At 40.6% G+C, this 19,608-nt stretch overlaps 1 protein-coding gene across 2 annotated transcripts; it reads right to left on the reverse strand.

The window, feature by feature from the left end:
- Positions 1–3,771: 3,771 nt before the first annotated feature.
- On the reverse strand, positions 3,772–17,829 carry wnt11 (wingless-type MMTV integration site family, member 11). Of its 2 annotated transcripts, none has more exons than XM_078787746.1 (6): positions 17,526–17,829; positions 13,808–13,950; positions 11,346–11,590; positions 9,629–9,906; positions 9,258–9,550; positions 3,772–4,823 (listed from the first exon to the last, which is right to left on the reverse strand). In XM_078787746.1, the coding sequence occupies exons 2-6, from the start codon at positions 13,888–13,890 to the stop codon at positions 4,649–4,651; spliced, it is 1,074 nt and encodes a 357-aa protein (XP_078643872.1). In that variant the 5' UTR covers positions 13,891–13,950; positions 17,526–17,829; the 3' UTR covers positions 3,772–4,648. The 2 variants fall into 2 exon arrangements, with proteins under 2 accessions (XP_078643872.1, XP_057943127.2); XM_058087144.2 differs by lacking the exon at positions 17,526–17,829 and adding an exon at positions 15,390–15,623.
- Between the last annotated feature and the right edge of the window lie 1,779 nt (positions 17,830–19,608).

The raw sequence follows: 19,608 nt of genomic DNA on the forward strand, positions 1-19,608 counted from the left end.
AGAAAGGAAGTAGTTACCAAAATAAGGGCATGAAAACCGGAACAGAGGCAAGGAAGGAAACTACAGGAGCTGTCACGAGAGGGTGACGCCCACATCGTGACATGTGGAACTGTGAACTGATTATGCGATGCATTCAATTGTAATCTGATGCATGTTCAAATGAAATAAAACCATTACCATTACCATTACAATTTAATAAACGTAACTGTCCACTGGGTCTCCTCTTTGGGAACACTAAAACGGACCATTTCCACCAAAAAAAAAAAAAAAGTCCAAGGAGCCACCTGTATATCTTGGTTCTCAGACAGCGTGCATGACCTCAATCAACAGGTGGGGCGTCACATGACTTGTCGTGCAGCACTCAGTGACAGACACACAAACGACGCAAACACGAACCTATTCTCTCCATCTGCCAAAGTGAGGCATGCCAGCGACTGAAGAGTCCTTGAGGCTGTCGACGGACATGCCTGTGTGTAGACTTCTCAGACCCCCACTCACCTGCACACAAGCAGATCCGCCCTTCCCCCAAACCACAAGATCTGTTTCTGCTTTTAGAACATCCACTGCATCTTTTTCACATACGCAGTAAGACCTCTTAGACTTTATTGTTCACTTACTCCGTGCATCTTGTTTGGTTCCTTGTTGAAGCATTCCTGAGGTTTGTGTACATCTTGGATAGGGTTCAAGTTATCTGGTCGTCAATGGGAACCGATTTTCCCATAGACAGTAAATGCATCCATCTGTTGAGGTCTTTACATGGTCAACTGTCACAATCATTTTCATTTAAAATACTGTTTTTACATAAAAGTGATAAGTAATTGTAATTGAGATAATGACCATAAAAATGTTTATTTTTGACACACTAATCAAGCCGGGGATTTAGGAAACTTTTTGGAGTAGTTGTCATCTCATGGTCATGTGACTATGTGACCACTATCCCTTATAAATGGCATTTTATGCCATTAAAGATCATTTTTAAGCCATTTAACAATTTCAATGCGGTTATAGGATGTCAGACGTTACAATTAAACTGTTCATGCTATATTTAGTCAATGAATTCATAGAAAACAAGTTAGAAAACATCTTGGAATGGTTGCCAAATAGGATATGGCTTCCCCAAAATGGCAGTGTGTCAGCTAAGCTAGCTCACTTCCAAAAGCTTCATTTTATGCCATTAAAGCTCATTTTAAAGCTATTTAACATTTCTAATGCGGTTATAGGGTGTCAGATGTTACAATTGAACTGTTCTTACTCTATTTATTCAATGAATTTGTAGAAAATAAGCTAGAAAACATCTTGGAATGGTTGCCATGTAGGATATGGCTTCCTCAAAATGGCAGTGTCAGCTAAGCTAGCTCACTTCCATTTTATGCCATTAAAGCTCATTTAAAAGCCATTTAACAATTCTAATGCGGTTATAGGGTGTCAGATGTTACAATTAAACTGTTCTTACTCTATTTATTCAATAAATTTGTATAAAACAAGCTAGAAAACATCTTGGAATGGTTGCCATGTAGGATGTGGCTTCCCTAAAATGGCAGTGTGTCAGGTAAGCTCGCTAACTTCCAAAAGCTTCATTTTCTGACATTAAAGCTTATTTTAAAGCCAATTATCAATTCTAATGCGGTAATAGGGTGACAGATGTTACAATTAAACTGTTTATGCTATATTTATTCAATGAATTCATCGAAAACAAGCTAGAAAGCATCTTGGAAGGCAGTGTGTCAGGTAAGCTAGCTCACTTCTAAAAGCTTACTTTAATGCCATTAAAGCATTTTTTAAAAGCAATTTACCTGTTGTAATTATTTAATAGGGTGTCAGATGTTAAAATTCAAGTTTTCATGCTATATTTATTCAATGAATTTTTAGAAAACAAGCGAGAAAACATCTTATGGCTTCCTCAAGATGGCAGTGTGTAAGGTAAGCTAGCTCACTTTCAAAAACATTTTCTTGTCAGTCAAGTACATTTTAAGCCATTTAACAATTCTAATGCTCTAGTAGGGTTTTAAATACTACAATAATACTACAATTCAACATTTTTAACTGTATTTTTTTAATGAATTAATGTAAAACAAGCTAGGAACGTAGCCTTAAAATTGCAATGGAAAGCCTAATGTGGCATTAGGTAAAAATGCTAATAAGACACAATATTTGTACTTTTAAAACATGTTAAAACAAAACTGTCACGCTTTGTGCATGGTAAAAAAAAATGCAAATAATACTTTCTTACAAGCAGATGTATCATCACAGCCACGTCTCTGACGGATGTTTTAGTATCAAGGTGTTTTTGAGGTTTTGTGTGTGTAGACCTGCTAGGGTCAAGTAGTATCGAACTCCAGTGTGTGTGTGTGTGTGTTACTCACTGTTGTGTATGCATCATGTGACCCTGCAGCGAGGCTCTCCGAGTCTTTCACAGCTATTTCTGTCAGCACAAATTCATGAGAACCACTTTAACTAACACAATCTGGTCAGAGGCTAACATATGTGCAGCGCACAACACCGCACATTGTTCCCTCCAACAAGTCAGGACTTTGTTTCCGACGTTCTGTGGGTCTGCCTCAGTGAGTGTATCTAGAAAGTATGCTCTTGCAACAGTGGACGCATTTGGATGTTAAATTGCCGGTAGGGAATCAGGAACTCCCACCGCTTCTGCCTGATGTTTGCTTTATTTAGCTTTCCTTTACACCAGAAGAAACACTTACCAACGGACATTGCTAACACCGTAAACAGAGAAGCTAGTGGGAGGGCAGAGAACTTATCTGGCCTACAGCGAAACGCCCATATAAGGAAGCCGGGCACTCTGTGACATCACAAACGGCCAGTTTTAGAACGTCCTCTGAAACCGAGCGTTCAGTGCAAATCCAAACTTCGTGCAAATCCAAACTTCAAACTTTCAACAGGAGAATATACAATTTTAATTATATTTATCGGTCAGAAAAGTGGAAAAAGCACAAAAGGTCCCCTTTTAATGCAGCAAATCTGCATTAAGAATTACATAAGTGCTTAGAACAGGGGTCTCAAACTCAATTTACCTGGGGGCCACTGGAGCTAGGGTCTTGGCGAGGCTGGGCCGCATCAGGTTTTCCAAAAAAAAAAAAAACGCATTTATTAAAAGCAGAAAAATGAATAAACTTTGCTTTGGTTCCGATTTTCTACAAGAAAAGCTCTGATAAAACATTCCACTGTTCTCAAATATCTTACTTTTTATTTTTCTACACAAAATAAGATCAAGAATAAAGAAAATCAATCAATCAGTAATAAATAAATATAATAATAATAAAACAGCAAATAATTAAAAATTAAGAAACCACATATAGTTGGTGGGTAGACAAATTATTTTTTTCAGATTAAAATGAACAAAGCATTATTAGAGCCCTGTAGACATGACAAAACACGACTATAGTCACATTTATACTCTTTTTATTTACAACATATTGCGCAACTGCAGGGTCTTGAGACACATGCTAACTTGCAAACTAGAGAGCTAGCGACCTAAACGGTAGCCTCCAAGGTATTTCCTTTCAACTTAAATAGCCAAAAACTTACCACTTCCACACGGATAGGGAGGATAACTATTAACAGTTATTTAACCTTTAACATGAACATTAATCAAACGTAATAATTTTTTCTGGGTACATGATACCATACAGCATCCATATCAAACTTGCACGGGCCGCACTAACATTAAACTTTCATATCAAGGCGGGGGCCTCAAACTAGTGTCCTGCTGGCCACATTTGGCCCACGGGCCGCGTGTTTGAGACCCCTGGCTTAGAATATCCACTTACTTTTCGTCTTCATGTTTATTTAGACCACACATACACGCTAAATAAACTCTTATGCTTAAAGAGAAAGTAAAATAAAAATAAATAAATGATGTAAAGACAATGTAATAACCATTGAATCATTTTATAAATACTCATCTTTATTCCAGTATACAAAATAAGAGTATGTACATCCACACAAAAGTGGTTTAACAAAATCCATTCGTTCATATGCTCTAAAAATAGAATACAATTTAAACTGGCTGCAAGGATGATAAATCTGCAAGTCCTTTATGCTCTCCTTTCAGTCCACAGGGATAAAGTCAAGTCATACATGTGGAGAAACATGCAGGACCATGTCAGTCCAAAGTGTTTGAAAAAGTACTTTAAGTTCCCTTTATGTTTCCTTTTCCTCTCCGGTCCGTTCATGCAGAAGGAAAAAGTGTCAACTGTACCTAAAAAAAAAAAAAAAAAAAAAAAGTCCCACGAGTCCAACAAATCCCTTCCATTTGCGAGGAATGAAGCCAAACATAAGTCTCTGTCCAGAAGGGAGACCATCCTTCTCCTCCAGCATAAAAATCCAATATTATTACTTTTTATTAGAGCTACAATAAAATAGACTTCCCTCATCCCCGTTGGGGGAATTCATGGTCATTAACAAGAGAAAGCAACTACCCAGGAGGACGGTGGTCTTCACATAAACTGTCGTCACTCTCCAAGTCCGGTGGAAACCAGACAGGCAGTTTGGAGATTGGCTACTAAAGTGATGATGACAAAAAACTTAGACCATGTCATGGTGAAATACACATGCTAAAGCTGAAGGCTAGTTTGCCTTCTTGTTTTTTTGTAGTGCTTTGGTTCCAATGCGGTTTGGTGAGGTCCACTCATTTGCAGACGTATCTCTCCACGATCTTCTCGCACTTCCTGCAAGTGACGTAGCAACACCAGTGGTACTTGCAATGGCAGCGTTCCACCAACTTCTCGCTGTACGGGTTGTAGCCACGGCCGCAGCACATCAGGTCACAGCTGTCGCTGCCCAGCGAGGTTTTGTTACACTGCCTGCAATTAGCATAAATAAAGTTAGAAGATCGAGTGAGCGCCTTTCTTTGAAAGACAAGCTGTTTCCAGTTTGACTTCCCACAAAAGATATAATGCCTCCATTCGGAATGTTTCGGACTCCCAGGCTAAAAAGCGCCAACAATGGCTCTTTAAATATTCTCGACCGACCAACGCGCCCTCATCGTTCTCTCATTTTCTTTTGTCGATGTCTTGAGCTCATGCTTTTGGATGGCTGTCTTTGAATGGGCCGTGAATAGCCCCGCCATAAATCACGCTGAATACGCAGGCCGGCCCCCTCTCTTACGTTTGCCCTTTCCACATTACGCCTCCGTTTTATGACGGCAGAGTGTTAACGACCAGCATGGTGAGATGGAGCAAAGTAAATGGCGGCCACAGGAGTGACGGATGGAGGAAGAACGACAGTCATTAAGAGTGAAAGACGGCTTTATTATATTTGTGGGAGCTGGGAAACAGAAACACCCACACACTGTTGTATAGTTTAGACTTAGGTATACTTCTGTACAGTTGCCCGTAAACTGACTTGTCCTTATGAACTGACGAGGACAAGACCTCAAGATCTACATTAGGCCATACATACGGTGCCTGGACAGACCTGTTAATTTGAAATAAATTTTCAGAAAATTAGAAAAAATTTCCAGGCATGATGTGGTAAGCCTGTGTTATGTTACTGAGGAGATTTTTCACTGAAAAGTTAAAAAAAAAAATTGGAGACAGGAGACAAGGAAAACAGACACGTATCCACATGGCAATATATCGAGGCCGGCAAAATGATCCAATTTATTTTCATTTATTGTGTGATTAATTTATTTTATTATCTTTCCGGGCCTAGTGCCCACAATTTCTGAAGTCATGTCGCGTTTTAGTCTCAAATAAACAGCATATAAAATAGAAGCGCTCAAAATAATCCAAAAGTCACAGTAGAACATTAGAATTAATCAGAATGACTCAAAAATCTAACTGGAAATAATCCAGAAAAGCCGAGAAATTGCAAAAGCGGAATAAAGGTGATGGGACATAGGGGTCAAGGGGTCATAGCACATATGCTAGCCGGGGGGCTAGGAGAGGGAGGGGGGTAAATTATTTATTTTGTGCGAGGTGGCGGTTGTCATTAATTATTTGCAAGAGCATTGATCACATTCATTAAATGACACATCTTTGTTTTGCAAAGATGTGTCATTTAATGCTAGCACACCATGACTAGTTTGACTTTTGGATTATTTTGAATTTTCAATATAGTTTCCGGGGCGGCACGGCGGTCGAGTGGTTAGCGCGCAGACCTCACAGCTAGGAGACCAGAGTTCAATTCCACCCTCGGCCATCTGTGTGGAGTTTGCATGTTCTCCCCGTGCATGCGTGGGTTTTCTCCGGGTACTCCGGTTTCCTCCCACATTCCAAAAACATGCTAGGTTAATTGGCGACTCCATAGGTATGAATGTGAGTGTGAATGGTTGTTTGTCTATATGTGCCCTGTGATTGGCTGGCCACCAGTCCAGGGTGTACCCCGCCTCTCACCCGAAGACAGCTGGGATAGGCTCCACCACCCCCCGTGACCCTCGTGAGGATAAGTGGAAGAAAATGAATGAATCATTCGAGTGTTAAGTTGCTGTGTGATGAATTTAGTGCTGTTAGTAATGTGGTCTTTGAAAGATGACATAAACCGTTGACCTCTTGAGATTTTTGATTTTGAGGGTGTACCCCGCCTCTCGCCCGAAGACAGCTGGGATAGGCTCCAGCACTCACCGCGACCCTCATGAGGAAAAGCGGTAGAAAATGAATGAATGAATATAATTTCCATTATGAATTATGTCAGGTTATCATTAAGATTCTGCAAGGAGCAATGGCATTGCAGTTATTCTGTGACGAAATTGCATGCATGCATGTGTGTGTGTGTATGGAATCGCACCGTCTTGCAATCGCGTCAATGGTTCAAAAGTGGACCATGCTTGGGCACGGATTAGTGTGTTCGCACTAGCCAAACCTGTTACGCTATAGGTGTCAAGTGGAAGTCTTCAAGTCTAATCACCATACCTAATTTGCCTCCATGTTACTCCCTCTACATAAAGCACTGACTATAAAAGGAGTATCGATAGCTTTCGGGTCTTGTGAATGTCAAACCTAACAATGTAGACAGAAGGTCAATTCAAGTGTAAAGACAGATAAAGCCCGTCCTCAAGTGGCCGAGAGTGAGTGACAAATGAGCGGTGATACATGGCAAACTGGGGGATATTTTCTAACTTTTACAGGTTTAAAATAAGACAACCACATGATCAAGATTGACGCATCGTGTTGTGTGTGCCAACGTCACGGCACAGAGATATGTCAAAAGCACTAACGTTGAATGTTCATGTGGTTGCAACGATATCAGGATGCAAAAATTGCAGCCAGTGAGTGTCCTTGACATGAAGCATGTCTGCTGTTTATCTGTAAAGTACTTGAATGATACCTGATATGACATCCATACGGTGGATGTCATTTCTAATGTTCAAAAACATTAGGCTCTTCACGGAAACTGCCCCAGTCCCAAGTTTTTTGGGGTAACGGGTTGAAAAAATTTTGCGTCCACACTATGCCAGATTAGTAAATAGTTGTTTGTGGACGGTCCCTTAAAATATAATATTGACCCACAATTACTCCGAGCACCCAACCACCAAACACAATCTGCATCTGTAAATTGTTCTCTGTGTTCTGTATAAAGGTTTGGACCCCCCTTAACTCTTTCTTCTGCACTTTGGCTGAAGGACAGCATCTTCCAGCATTCGCACGCAATTTGTGGTCAAACAAGATGAAACATAATCTTTTTATATTTGTGAAGAAACTCCCGCAACTGCACTTGTTATTGTCAAAATGCGCCTCTGGTGTTGTCGTTCAGTCCATGACGAATGAATCGAGTCTGGAGATAAGGCATGTCCTTACCCACAGTGTGTTGAAAGAAAATTGGAGAATTCAATAAGTCTGCAAGATAACGCTGCATATTTTTTCCTCCGATACCGCCAGATCTCAGCATGAGTAAAACCCTCAGACAAAACGACTCTTTGCTGCCTGCTAAGTTCTCACCACACCAGTCTCGCACACTTACTACAAAATAGTGTAGGCTAACCTTTATCTTTCGGAAAACCTTTAAATGCTTCCAAATCTGTGCACGCCCCTTGAGACGATATCAGCTGGAGTTCTCCCGGTCCCAAGAATAAGCACATTAGTCATTGTTTCAGATAAAGGGACAAGGACCCAAGTCACAGTAGCCTTCTTCAGTGACACATGCTCAGACAAGCAGAGTATTCTGGTTGTTATCACCCCGCCCAGCCCACTAGCTAAACTGTACCACCAGGCGGGACATGACTTTCCTAACGTCAACATTGCGGACAAGCCCGACAATCAGGATTGGTCATTTCCTATTTGCCGCCGTGTGGGTCAGGCATTGTAAAGCAGCCATGATAAGCCACAAGTGTTTAACAAGTGATGGAATTGAGCTCGCAGTACATCAACAGGAGGCAGCGGGTATTTAAGCCTGGCTCATTTCAGTTCATTTTGCTACCATATGGTTAAGATTTGTAAAGGCACTTTTATCGCAAATGTTTAGCCAAACTCTGAAGAGAACATCAACGTCAAGCTAGGAAGAGGTTTTGGAAGGGGAGGGGCCGGGTGTTAAAAACAACGCAGAGACCGACTGTAACTCAAATTGTCCATAGGTATGAATGTGAGTGTGAATGGCTGTTTGTCTATATGTGCCCTGTGATTGGCTGGCAGATCAGTCCAGGGTGTACCCCGCCTCTTGCACAAAGACAGTTGGGATAGGCTCCAGCACCCCCGCGACCTTCATGAGGATAAGCGGTGAGACGGTTTCCACTGACAAGAAAAGGGCGTAAGGCGGGTCACTGGCACCTTAAAAGCAGTTGCTTCGGGCAGATGGGGCGCGTCATTCCGGGATGACAACCCATCTAGGTGAAGGAATCTCTGATTCCAAAACCACCGCTGCCTTGCGGTAAACCCCTTTTCGGAAAGGCTATGGGAGTAAACCCAGACAGAAAATCAGGAGACGGAGTCCCGAAGGCGGTCTGGCAACACAACTGCCCGAGCTGTATCGACACTTGTCATTCCCTTGGATTCGCCAACTGCGTGGAGAGTGGGGGCTTGTTGCCCGGACAACAGCTCATCCTCCAAACACCTTGTCCAGGCTACGTAGTACATACGCAGGGCATTGGTGCCTCAACTCAAGTGACAATTCAATGTTACTGTTACTGGCACCCCAAAAAATGAAAATTGGGGCAACCAAAGTCTTGTTACTTTGAGGTACTCCGCCACAGTGGTACCATCAAGGCGGAGAAAAAAAACTACAGTACCGAGTCGCCGTTTTGGTAGCCAGCAACACTCAGACTCAAAGTCACGCTCAAAAAGCCACATGAAAGGGATTCTCACCTGTCCTGTGTGCCAACAGAACCCTGTTTTTCGTTTTTGGTGCAGAAGTCCGGGGAGCTCTGCAGGTAGACAAGCTCGTTCTCTCTCACAGGCCGGATGTCAATGTCTTTGGGTACCAACTGTTTTCGTGTCCCCATGGGTCGGTGCACCACCTTGGTCGCCGACAGGTACTTGGTTTTCAGGTCCATAGCGATCTCTCTAAGATCCTGCAGGCCTCTCCAGCAGGTTCTTATGGAGCAGGAACCGGATACGCCATGACATTTACACTTCATCACCAATGCCTGTCTTAGCACCTGGCAACATAGAAAATAATATTTAGATAGGGATCATAGTTCTATGTTTTTAAGTCCGTGGTTATGTTTCTTGCTTACTTGTCTCCCCACTTCGCTGTTGTGAAGGTGCATCAGTTTGTTGGCATGTGACCCTGCACGTTTCATCTTCATGGGAGCGTCCGCAAACTTGGAGCCCATCATTAAACCGTAGTGCAGGTTGTCAGCGCAGCCCCCCCAGCGATAGCCGGGCTCGGGGATCTCAGCCGGAATTGGACCGCACGAGCACAGTCGCAAATCTCCAGAGGTGCACGCTCTGGCGATGGTGTGGCTGATGGTGGCAGCAGACAAGGCATACACGAACGCAGTTTCTCTTGTTCCTGGTGAAGAACAGGACCAGAACTGACATTTAGAGAATGTTTCACGAATCTGTGACAAATACTACGCAAACCTCAGCAGTACAATCTTTAAAAAAAGACGGACATTCATATGAAGCTGACATTACGTCTGCACTGGCAAGCAGATTGGCAAGCAGGTGTGTGCTGTTATGTTACTTGGAACTGATTCCCATGACAGGATAACACTTCAAAAGACAAAAGCATAACAAATCAAAACAGACATAGTCCGTCTTCATAGCGGCTATATTTCATTTTTACCATTCCAAAATAGATCTATCAAACACGGTCCGTCACAGCACATGTGAGCACTGATGCAATTGCTGATGATGCATGGAAGGACTAGAAGTCTGGTGAGAACGCATCAACGACCATAAGCTGGTTGGATCAAAAGCATCCCTAGACCAAAGCCTATTGAGCTTTTTAATCCAGCCCGTTGGATGTTTCCAAATTATATATATATTTTTTTACCTTTACCATCAAAGCTGGAGCCGGCATTAGGATTTGTTATGCTATTTTAAAATTACCGTCAGTCTTGAAGCATTGAAGTTATTTTTATTAACGGTTTCTGAAGTAAGGGATTCTGCATTGAGAGGAAGTCTGATTGCTTGCTAAATATACAGAGAAAGTTTCTATGTCGGAAACAGAGATCCCTTTTGCTCCGTCTTCTTATTCTCTGATGCTCGTCCCACTATTCGAGAAGCACTGGTTTAAGCTAATAAAATTGTGAATTTTTTTTCGTGTTACAATACAATTTTTTCCTTGTCACATTTGACTTTATTCTCATATTATTTCAGTTTTTTTCCGTTTCTGTTGGTTTTCTTTTAAATGTATTTTCCAACTCTTTCAACTTTTTTCTTTTTTCAAAATTTCCGTCTTGTAATTCCGACTTCATTTCCATCATATTATAGTATTGCCACTTTTTCCGCAACCTAATTAAAAAAAAAAAAATTTAATATTTCAACTCTATAGTACTAAAATGATCTTTGTTGAAGTCAGTGCTTCTCAACTATTTTCTGTCATGCCCCCTACAGGGGGGACCCAGCTTGGTTTAAGCTAATAAAATTGTGAATTGTTTTTCGTGTTACAATACGATTTTTTCTGAAGCAAGAGATTCTGCATCTAGAGGAGTCTGATTTTTTTGCTAAATATACAGAGAAAGTTTCTATGTCGGAAACAGAGATCCCTCCTGCTCCGTCTTCTTATTCTCTGGTGTGTTATAATGTGTTTATGAGTGAGCTACTTCTGTTGTGCCTCGTCCGATATAAAAAAACGGACATGGGAGAGCAAAAGACTGGCGTTATTTTGCATCATCTGCTAACAGACTCGTAATCAAAACAATAACTCTATCCCACATTCTTGGTGGAGTAAATTTATACGGAACTACAGCCGTTCCGTATAAATCGTATTCGAATGCACCTTACCTCGGTCGAGGTCCGGACGATACTTCGAGGCATCGACGGGAATGTCAATGGAGGAGCAGTTCCAGCGCATATCAGCAAAGGTCTTTTGACATGTTTTCTTGACGTCTCGGGCCGCTTGGACGATGGTTTGCATGAGCTCCATGTTGCTGCGGCACAGCTGAGCTTGGGAGGACACCAGGCCGGGCAGCAGCTTACAGTGTTGGGTCTGGTTGATGTGTAATGTCTTGGGTGTGTGCGATAGGGCTCTGCGGGGCGGGGCGGACAACAACACAGCGAGTATTAATATGTCGTAGTGACGGTTGCTGTTTTTGTGTCCACTGTGGGAATTCAGCCAGGGAGTTACAGTAAGCTGGTCGTCCATCACAGCAAAGAACCATCTTATCTTGTTGAAAATCCCAAAAGAAAATGAGCAGCAGATACATAAAATATATGTGACATATTCTTGGCTGGTTCTCTTTATCATTGTTACAGCGAAGAAGTGGTTGTGAGATAGTTTGCTTGTCTTGCTGTACTAAACGACGGAAGAGTGTGCAGTCATGACTACAGCTAGTCAAAGCCTAGGTTGCAGTCGTTCTGCACACTCACCAGGTTTGTGGAGGTGGCCTGCATGTCTGGATCTCCGCACCCGCGGCAAATACTTGGCCACTTTTATCGCGTTACTAAGTAGTGTAAATGCTAGGTTCAAGAAACATTTTCCTTTTGCGTTTAATGTGAACCGTATGGGAATTCGGAACGAGTTACTATGCATACCGACACCTAGAATCCACCTGTGCCTCCAAAAATAAATGATTGTATGGGAAATACTGCCTAGCATAAGCGACCGGAGAATATTTTTAATCTACTATAACAGGAAGTTGGTGAAGTGTAATGGAGGCGAAACGGGCGGCAATGCCGCGCACATGGTATGCGTGGGTGTGTGCATTTATGTGTATTTTGTATTTTTTTTACTTCATTCCCCGTGCTCCCCGTATAACTTTTTTCCACAACTTAATTTTCCAAAAATTACAATAATTTTTTTCTTTAATATTTAAACTCCACAGTACTAAAAAGATCTTACTTAAAGTCAGGGCTTCTCAATTATTTTCTGTCATGCCCTCCCCCATCAGGGGGGCCCCGCCCCACTATTCGAGAAGCATTGGTTTAAGCTAATAAAATTGTGAATTTTTTTTCGTGTTACAATACGATTTTTTTCTCATCACATTTTGACTTTATTCTCGTAATATTACTGCAGTTTTTTCCTTTTTTGTTGTTGTTTATTTTAAATGTATTTTCCAACTATTTCAACTTTCTTCTTGTAAATTTCCGTCTCGTAATTACGACTTCATTTCCATCATATTATAGTATTGCCACATTTTCCGCAACCTAATTTTCCAAAAATTACAACAATTTTTTTTCTTTAATATTTCAATTCTATAGTACTAAAATGGTCTTAGTTGAAGTCAGTGCTTCTCAATTATTTTCTGTCATGCCCCCATTAGGGGGGGGCCCGCCCCACTGTTCGAGAAGCATTGGTTTAAGCTAATAAAATTGTGACATTTTTTTCACGTTACAATACGATTTTTTCTCATCACATTTTGACTTTATTCTCATAATATTACTGCAGTTTTTTTCGTTTTTGTTGTTTTTCTTTTAAATGTATTTTTCAACTTCTTATAAATTTCCGTCTCATAATTACGACTTCATTTCCATCATATTATAACATTGACACTTTTTCCGCAACCTAATTTTCCAAAAATAACTTTGTTTTCGTAATGTTACGACAAAAAATAATGCCTTTTTAAAACATTTCTACTATAATGATACTATTATTTCGTTACGCTTGCAAATTTATGACTTTTCCTTGTTAGATTGCAAATTTTCTCTCAATATTTTGACTTTATTCTCGTAAAATGACTGCTGATTTTCCATTTTTGCTGGTTAAGTTACATTTTTCGTGCTGTGGCCCAATAAAAAAACATCTGCACTGTTGCACTTTGGACACCCCCTCCATTAGAAGACACGTTTGGTCCAAAACGACACCCTTTTTAGTCTGTTTCCTGTATGAACGACCCTTTAATTGATACGGCTCAAAGTTTTCCAAGTCATAACTTCACTATAAGGCCAGTGGTTCATGTCAAGCATCCAGATGTGCATTTAGTGCTTTGTTCTCACACATGTAACCTTACAAGGATACACAACGCAAGCCAACAAACCTCCTCCGCCAAGCCGGTTTTTGCTTTTCTAAAGGTATTACTGTTATTATTATGATCCGATATCATGGAACCATGCTGGCTGAGTATCTCCAAGTTATTAAAGAGGTTTCCTCTCATAGCAGGAGAACCTGCCGGGTAATCTACCATCCCTTTCATGGGATACTTGAGCACGGAACAAAACACACAAAAAAAATCTTATAAACGTGCCGCGCAACATTGTGTCATTTCACGGCCTCGTCTGAAGCAGGAAACGGGAGACAGGATACTTACAGCCACTTGATGCCGGAACAGACCTGAGACAGCAGCAGAGCGGCGAGCACGGCGAGAGGCCGGACGCGACAGTACCTCCTCATGGTTGGACGGCCGCTCAGAAATACAAAGAGATGTTTGGGGCTCGCCTCGTCAAATAAAGCCTGTCGGAAGAAGAGCAATGCGTCGGTGACGGCTGCTAAATCATCTTCGATGAGACGAGAACAGTTGTGGGGAAATTGCAGATGAACGCTGAAGTCAAAGCCATCATTTCATTCATTTAAATGGGATTTTTCGGGACTGGAAATGTGGAATTTTGAACATTTGTGATGTTTTTTTTTCAAAAATACTATTATTCACGTCGCACAAATGTACTTTGAATTGAAGCAAAATACATTTACTCACTAAAAATCATTGAATTTAGTGCCTTTAATTTTAATTTTAAAGCGAATAAAAAAGCTATTAATTAATGAAAAAAAATGCAGTAGGAGCAACTTAATTGTACTAAAAAAGCTTAAATTTTTTTTTTGGGGGGGGGGCTATATCCCGGGATAGCCACCTGACTGTCACATGACAACCACTCCAAAATCTTTCCTCAGGATCAGACGTGAGCGATACTACACTACCCATTTTGGTATCGATCCAAATCGCCGATACCGTTTACACTTTTGTGACTTTTTTTTGCCTTTAAGTTGGTAATGGTAATGGTTTTATTTCATTTGAACATGCATCAGATTACAATTGAATGCATCACATAATCAGTTCACAGTTCCACATGTCCAAAAGGAGTAGGAAGAAGCAAAGCTTATTAAATCCTACCCCTCCATCTGGTACTTTTACAATCAGTAACTGTTATATTTGTTCACTTCCTGCTTTCCATAAGTTGTTCATGACTTTAGAAGTTTTAGACAAACAAAAAAAGAAAGTTGTATCAACACAGTGAACAATTTCACAATAATATCTGAAAATATAATCAATAAAATAACACATATTTTTAAAATCATCATTCAATTAATAATAATAATAGAATTACAAACATTTTCAGCAAAGTATTGCGGGCTAAATCGTCAAACATTTAGTGCGTAATATAAATACGTAAATACTTGTTGTTTTGTATGCAGTGACTATGTTGCGTTAGTCAGCAAATGGTGCGTTTATCTTTCCAGCCTCATGTTGCTTTGACTTCACTAAGCATTAAAAGCAACACACACCATATCGGGAATAATCTGCAGCAGCATGCCGACACAAGACGATAAGATAAGATAAGTCATCTTCAGTGAGAAGGCTAAAAAGTTAAGGTAATGCCCTAATAGCCTTTTGAAGCACATCGTCAGAAATAATGAGTTAACGCGACTATCAGCGTATACATCAAATAGTACACAAATTACAGCAGTGTGCGTTAAGATTTGTAAATTCATGAAAATTAGGTGAAAATAGTGCTAAATATTCCGTAATCATGTGATATAAGTGTGTGGTAAATTACCGATTCGGAATTTAATGTTTAAATTACACAACACAAACCATATTTATTTCGAATAATTATCCTTTTACGGACGTGAACGCATCGTTTTATGATGGTTGATTGTTCTTAAATCAAGCTCACCTTTTTGTCGCTGCTCTCCTCTCCAGGTTGATTCAAACAGCAATTGGAAAGAAATACGACAATATCCGAATAATGAAAGTGGTCTGATTTCCTTTCACCAAGATGGGTCCGTAAATCCAACACGGGAAGGAAGGAAAGCTCCAGACAGGTACTGTATGGATGGATGGATGTATGGATTCATGGATTTATCAACGGAAGAATGAAAGTTTGTCTCCAAAGCCTGCAGCGTGTTATGAGTGTGAGAGGGTGTATGAGGGTGTATGAGAGAGAGAGAGAAGGGGAGAGAGAGAGAGGAGGGGGGGGGGTAACAGTGAGGTGAGTAGAGTGATTCTGTCCGAAAGTACTCTGAAGTACTCCCAGCCCACTTTGATGGCACACCAGTATTAGCATAACAAAGGAGCGACTATATTCTCTACTAAAACATGCATGCAGCTAGACTAGCTGTCCATCCAATCCACGTTCAGGTCACTGGGCAGCAGTCCCAGTAGGGAAGTCCAGACTTCCTGGTACCCGATCACCTTGTCCAGGTCCACCGGTGAGACATATTCCTTTCAGAATGTATGACGATAGTCAATCGCTTTTGTAATCAATCAATCAGGAACGTTACCAATAACTACTTTTTACTATTTTCATCAACACAGCATGACTAGCTCAAAAAAAACATATTTTTCAGAATTCCCACAATTCCCAAACTTACACATTTTCCTAAGACAAAGAATTTGTACTCTCAAATGATCCAAATCACTCCATGGTCAAAACGTTCATCTCATGCAGGATACTCAGACTGTACATACATTTTCTACATCCCCATAATTCCCACTTTCCATAAAATTCCGCATTCCCAAAACCAATTCAATTAGAATTCTCACAACTTCAACATTTTTCCACTGATTCCAACCATTCCCACAACAAAACATTAATTTCAGTCATAACATTCAGGCATTCTAAGTGCAACATCCATAAAGTTCCCGCTTTTCCCGAGATTCCATATTTTCCAACCACTATTTGTCTTTCATCCTATGAATTTTACGACTCGCACATTTCGCCACCAAACCACACCTTCAACAAAGCATTTACCTCAGTAAAACAACAACAAGCTATTTTCAACAAATTACCACTTTTTCCGAAATTCCTAAACTACTTTGACTATGTATCATTTTCCCAAAAATTCCACATTGACCAACCAGAAATTCCATTTGATTCACGGAAACAAATCAAATATTTTCTTGAAGAAAATATTTATCTCAGTTAAAATATTCATGCTATTCATTCATCCCGTTCCCACTTTTCCTGAAATTTTATATTTTTCCAAACCCATATTTTCTTGCATCCCAAGATTCTGACTACTTGCAAATTTTTTCAACTAATTCAAACCCTTCCTACAGCAAAACATTCAAGCTAACGTCAACATCCTGAAAATTCCCACTTTTCCTGAAATTCCACTTTTCCAAACACTTTTCCCTTTTTCCATCTTGAACATTTTTACCAGTTCCGCATTTTTCAACCGATTCAAACCATTCCTACAATAAAACTTTAATCTCCGTCAAAACATTCATGCTGTCCTCGTTCCCACTTTTCCTGAAATTTGATATTTTTCCAAACCCATATTTCCTTGCATCCTAAGAATCTGACAACTTGCAAATTGGCCGTGAGCCGGACAGCCTGACATCTGAGGAGACTCCTTTCCATCAAGGACGTCATCCAAAGCAGAGCGAGCATCATCTCCAGGTTGAGCGGCTGATTACTATCACTGCCTTGTTCCACTGAAAGACTAAGCGGATCATTCCCTCGGTTGCTTTGTCATCTATTACACAACATCTATTGATCGGTGTTGGCATCTTTCCTTATTCAAAATGTATCCAAGTGGTCCATGTGTACTTCAGGTTCTGTTCTGAATTGTAAACAAAACCCAACATACTTCGGTGTGACTTTTAACGTACGTTGCATTCACGGAACAAACAAAACCACGACCGTTTTTGGTGTGGATTTAGTGTTTGCGTTCTCGGTTTTGCGTCACGCTATTAGTGAGCTGTGGGAAACGTTCACTTAGCAAAGTGAGCTTGTTTGCTAACATGAAGGACTTCAGGTAAATAACGGTACTATGATATGTATCTTCATAAAGGTGCTACATTGTACCTCATGTTGTGTCCAGCGAGTGTGGGTTCCAGCTCTCTGTGGTGGGTCCACACATGCGTCTCGATGTGACAGTCAACTGCGAACGGGCACAGATTGTTACGTGTGTGGGCGGCGGTGTGGCGCTCCCGGCAGGACGGGTTGGGTGGGGGGGCTTGCGTTCAGAGAGATTTTTTACACTCAGACTCTTCATTCCTGAGCTGAGGTCAACACACAAGCCTTTGATTTTCCTCACATCTCAACCTTCCGAGGAACATAACAGGGACGACACCTTCAAAGTCAGTCAGTGAAAAAAGGGATCTGCAGACTTTGTGTTAACTTTTTGTGTTTCTAAAGTCTGGAAAAAAAATCTGGATTTTCAGAAACTGTTGATTTGATGTCTGTAATTAGGAATGTGACACACCTGGGAAGATGCATCCCAGGTGGGGATCTAATTGCCAATCAGGTGGAGCTGGCATATAAGAGACAAACAGCAAGCAAGATGGCCATGCTGTTTGTTGTTTGCTCTGTGCTGTTTGCTCTGTGCTCAGCCATTTGCTGTCCATTACTTTTCACTGGTTTCTTTTTGCAGGTATTTAATGCTATAAAAGTCTATTTTGTGCAATTGTTGCACCAGATTTGTATAGATCTTCTTTAAAACCTGAGGTAGATTCATTCATTAGGGTGCTGGAACCTATCCCAGCTGTCTTTGGGCAAGAGGCGGGGTACACCCCGGACCGGTGGCCAGCCAATCACAGGGCACATATAGACAAACAACCATTCACACTCACATTCATACCTATGGACAATTTGGAGTCACTAATTAACCTAGCATGTTTTTTGGAATGTGGGAGGAAACCGGAGTACCCGGAAAAACCCCACGCATGCACGGGGAGAACATGCAAACTCCACTCAGAGATGGCCGAGGGTGGAATTGAACTCGGGTGTGAGGTCTAACCACTCAACCACCGTGCAGCCCCATAAACATGTTCTTATTTAAATGATTAACTTTAATATATTTTTTATTAAGTATATGTATCATATATTTTATTTTTTATAAAATTGAGTTATTTTGTATATATTGTTTATATTCAGTGTATTTTCTTTTCATTTAATTTATTCACTTTTAAATATATTTTTCAAATTATTTGTAATTTGAAAGAACAGAGGTGGTAAAAAGGGGTCAAATTAGGCCTGGAGAAGAATGAGTGACAGCTACAAATAACATTTTCCTTCAGTGTCTGCTGAAGCACACGGCGGGGAACGCCAAAGAGAAAACACAAAGCAAGATCGGACCCACAAAGACCGGTCTTTTATACGCCATTTGTTTCGAATTCCTTCTTATGTTGTGTGCTTTTGAGGAGAGAAGCCTTTCAAGCGACAGATGGAACAGGTCATGTGGTCCTTCAATGGAGGCTGGACAACAGAGGAAGACTCTGTCCTCACTATATATATATATATATATATATATATATATATATAGTATATATATGTGTATATTCCTGCAGAACATCCCTTTTTAACATGCAGCATTTATGAGAATAAAGTTGTGAATTTATGAGAAAATTACGGAAATTAATGAGAATAAAGTCTTACATATGTTACAAAATTGTTACCAGATATGGACAAAATGCATATAATTACATTATATATTCATACTGACATGACTGGCAGTCAACAATATGTTGGTGCTTTTATTCTCATTCCTGTTCCCTCCTTCGTCACTGTGGCAACCAAATCTGTCAACATCAGCTACTGCGCTTGCGTACCTCGTCCGCCATATTGGTAGTCTATTTAAGCTAATTTACCTTACGACTGTAGTTAACTTGGTGCTACATTCGAACAATTAATTTAAACCACCCAAGACAATCCATGATACAATGGATGTCAACTTTTTTTAAACAATTTATTAAGTTTATTGCTTTAAATGTATTCACAATTATTGTTTTTTTTTATCCGTTCACTGTTTTGCCGGATTAGCATAACTGTCTCTAATGGCCTGGTCTCTCAGGCGTCACTTCCGCTGAGAGCCGAGCGTCTCAATGGGTTTGCCGTAGTATTTCCGGTGCATATTTAGTTCCGGTTGCTTATTTCTTCTAAGGTATGA

This window comes from Doryrhamphus excisus, linkage group LG21 (genome assembly GCF_037039965.1).
Source record: "Doryrhamphus excisus strain RoL-2023G ecotype Guam linkage group LG21, RoL_Dexc_Guam_v1.1, whole genome shotgun sequence".
Lineage (NCBI taxonomy): Eukaryota > Metazoa > Chordata > Actinopteri > Syngnathiformes > Syngnathidae > Doryrhamphus > Doryrhamphus excisus.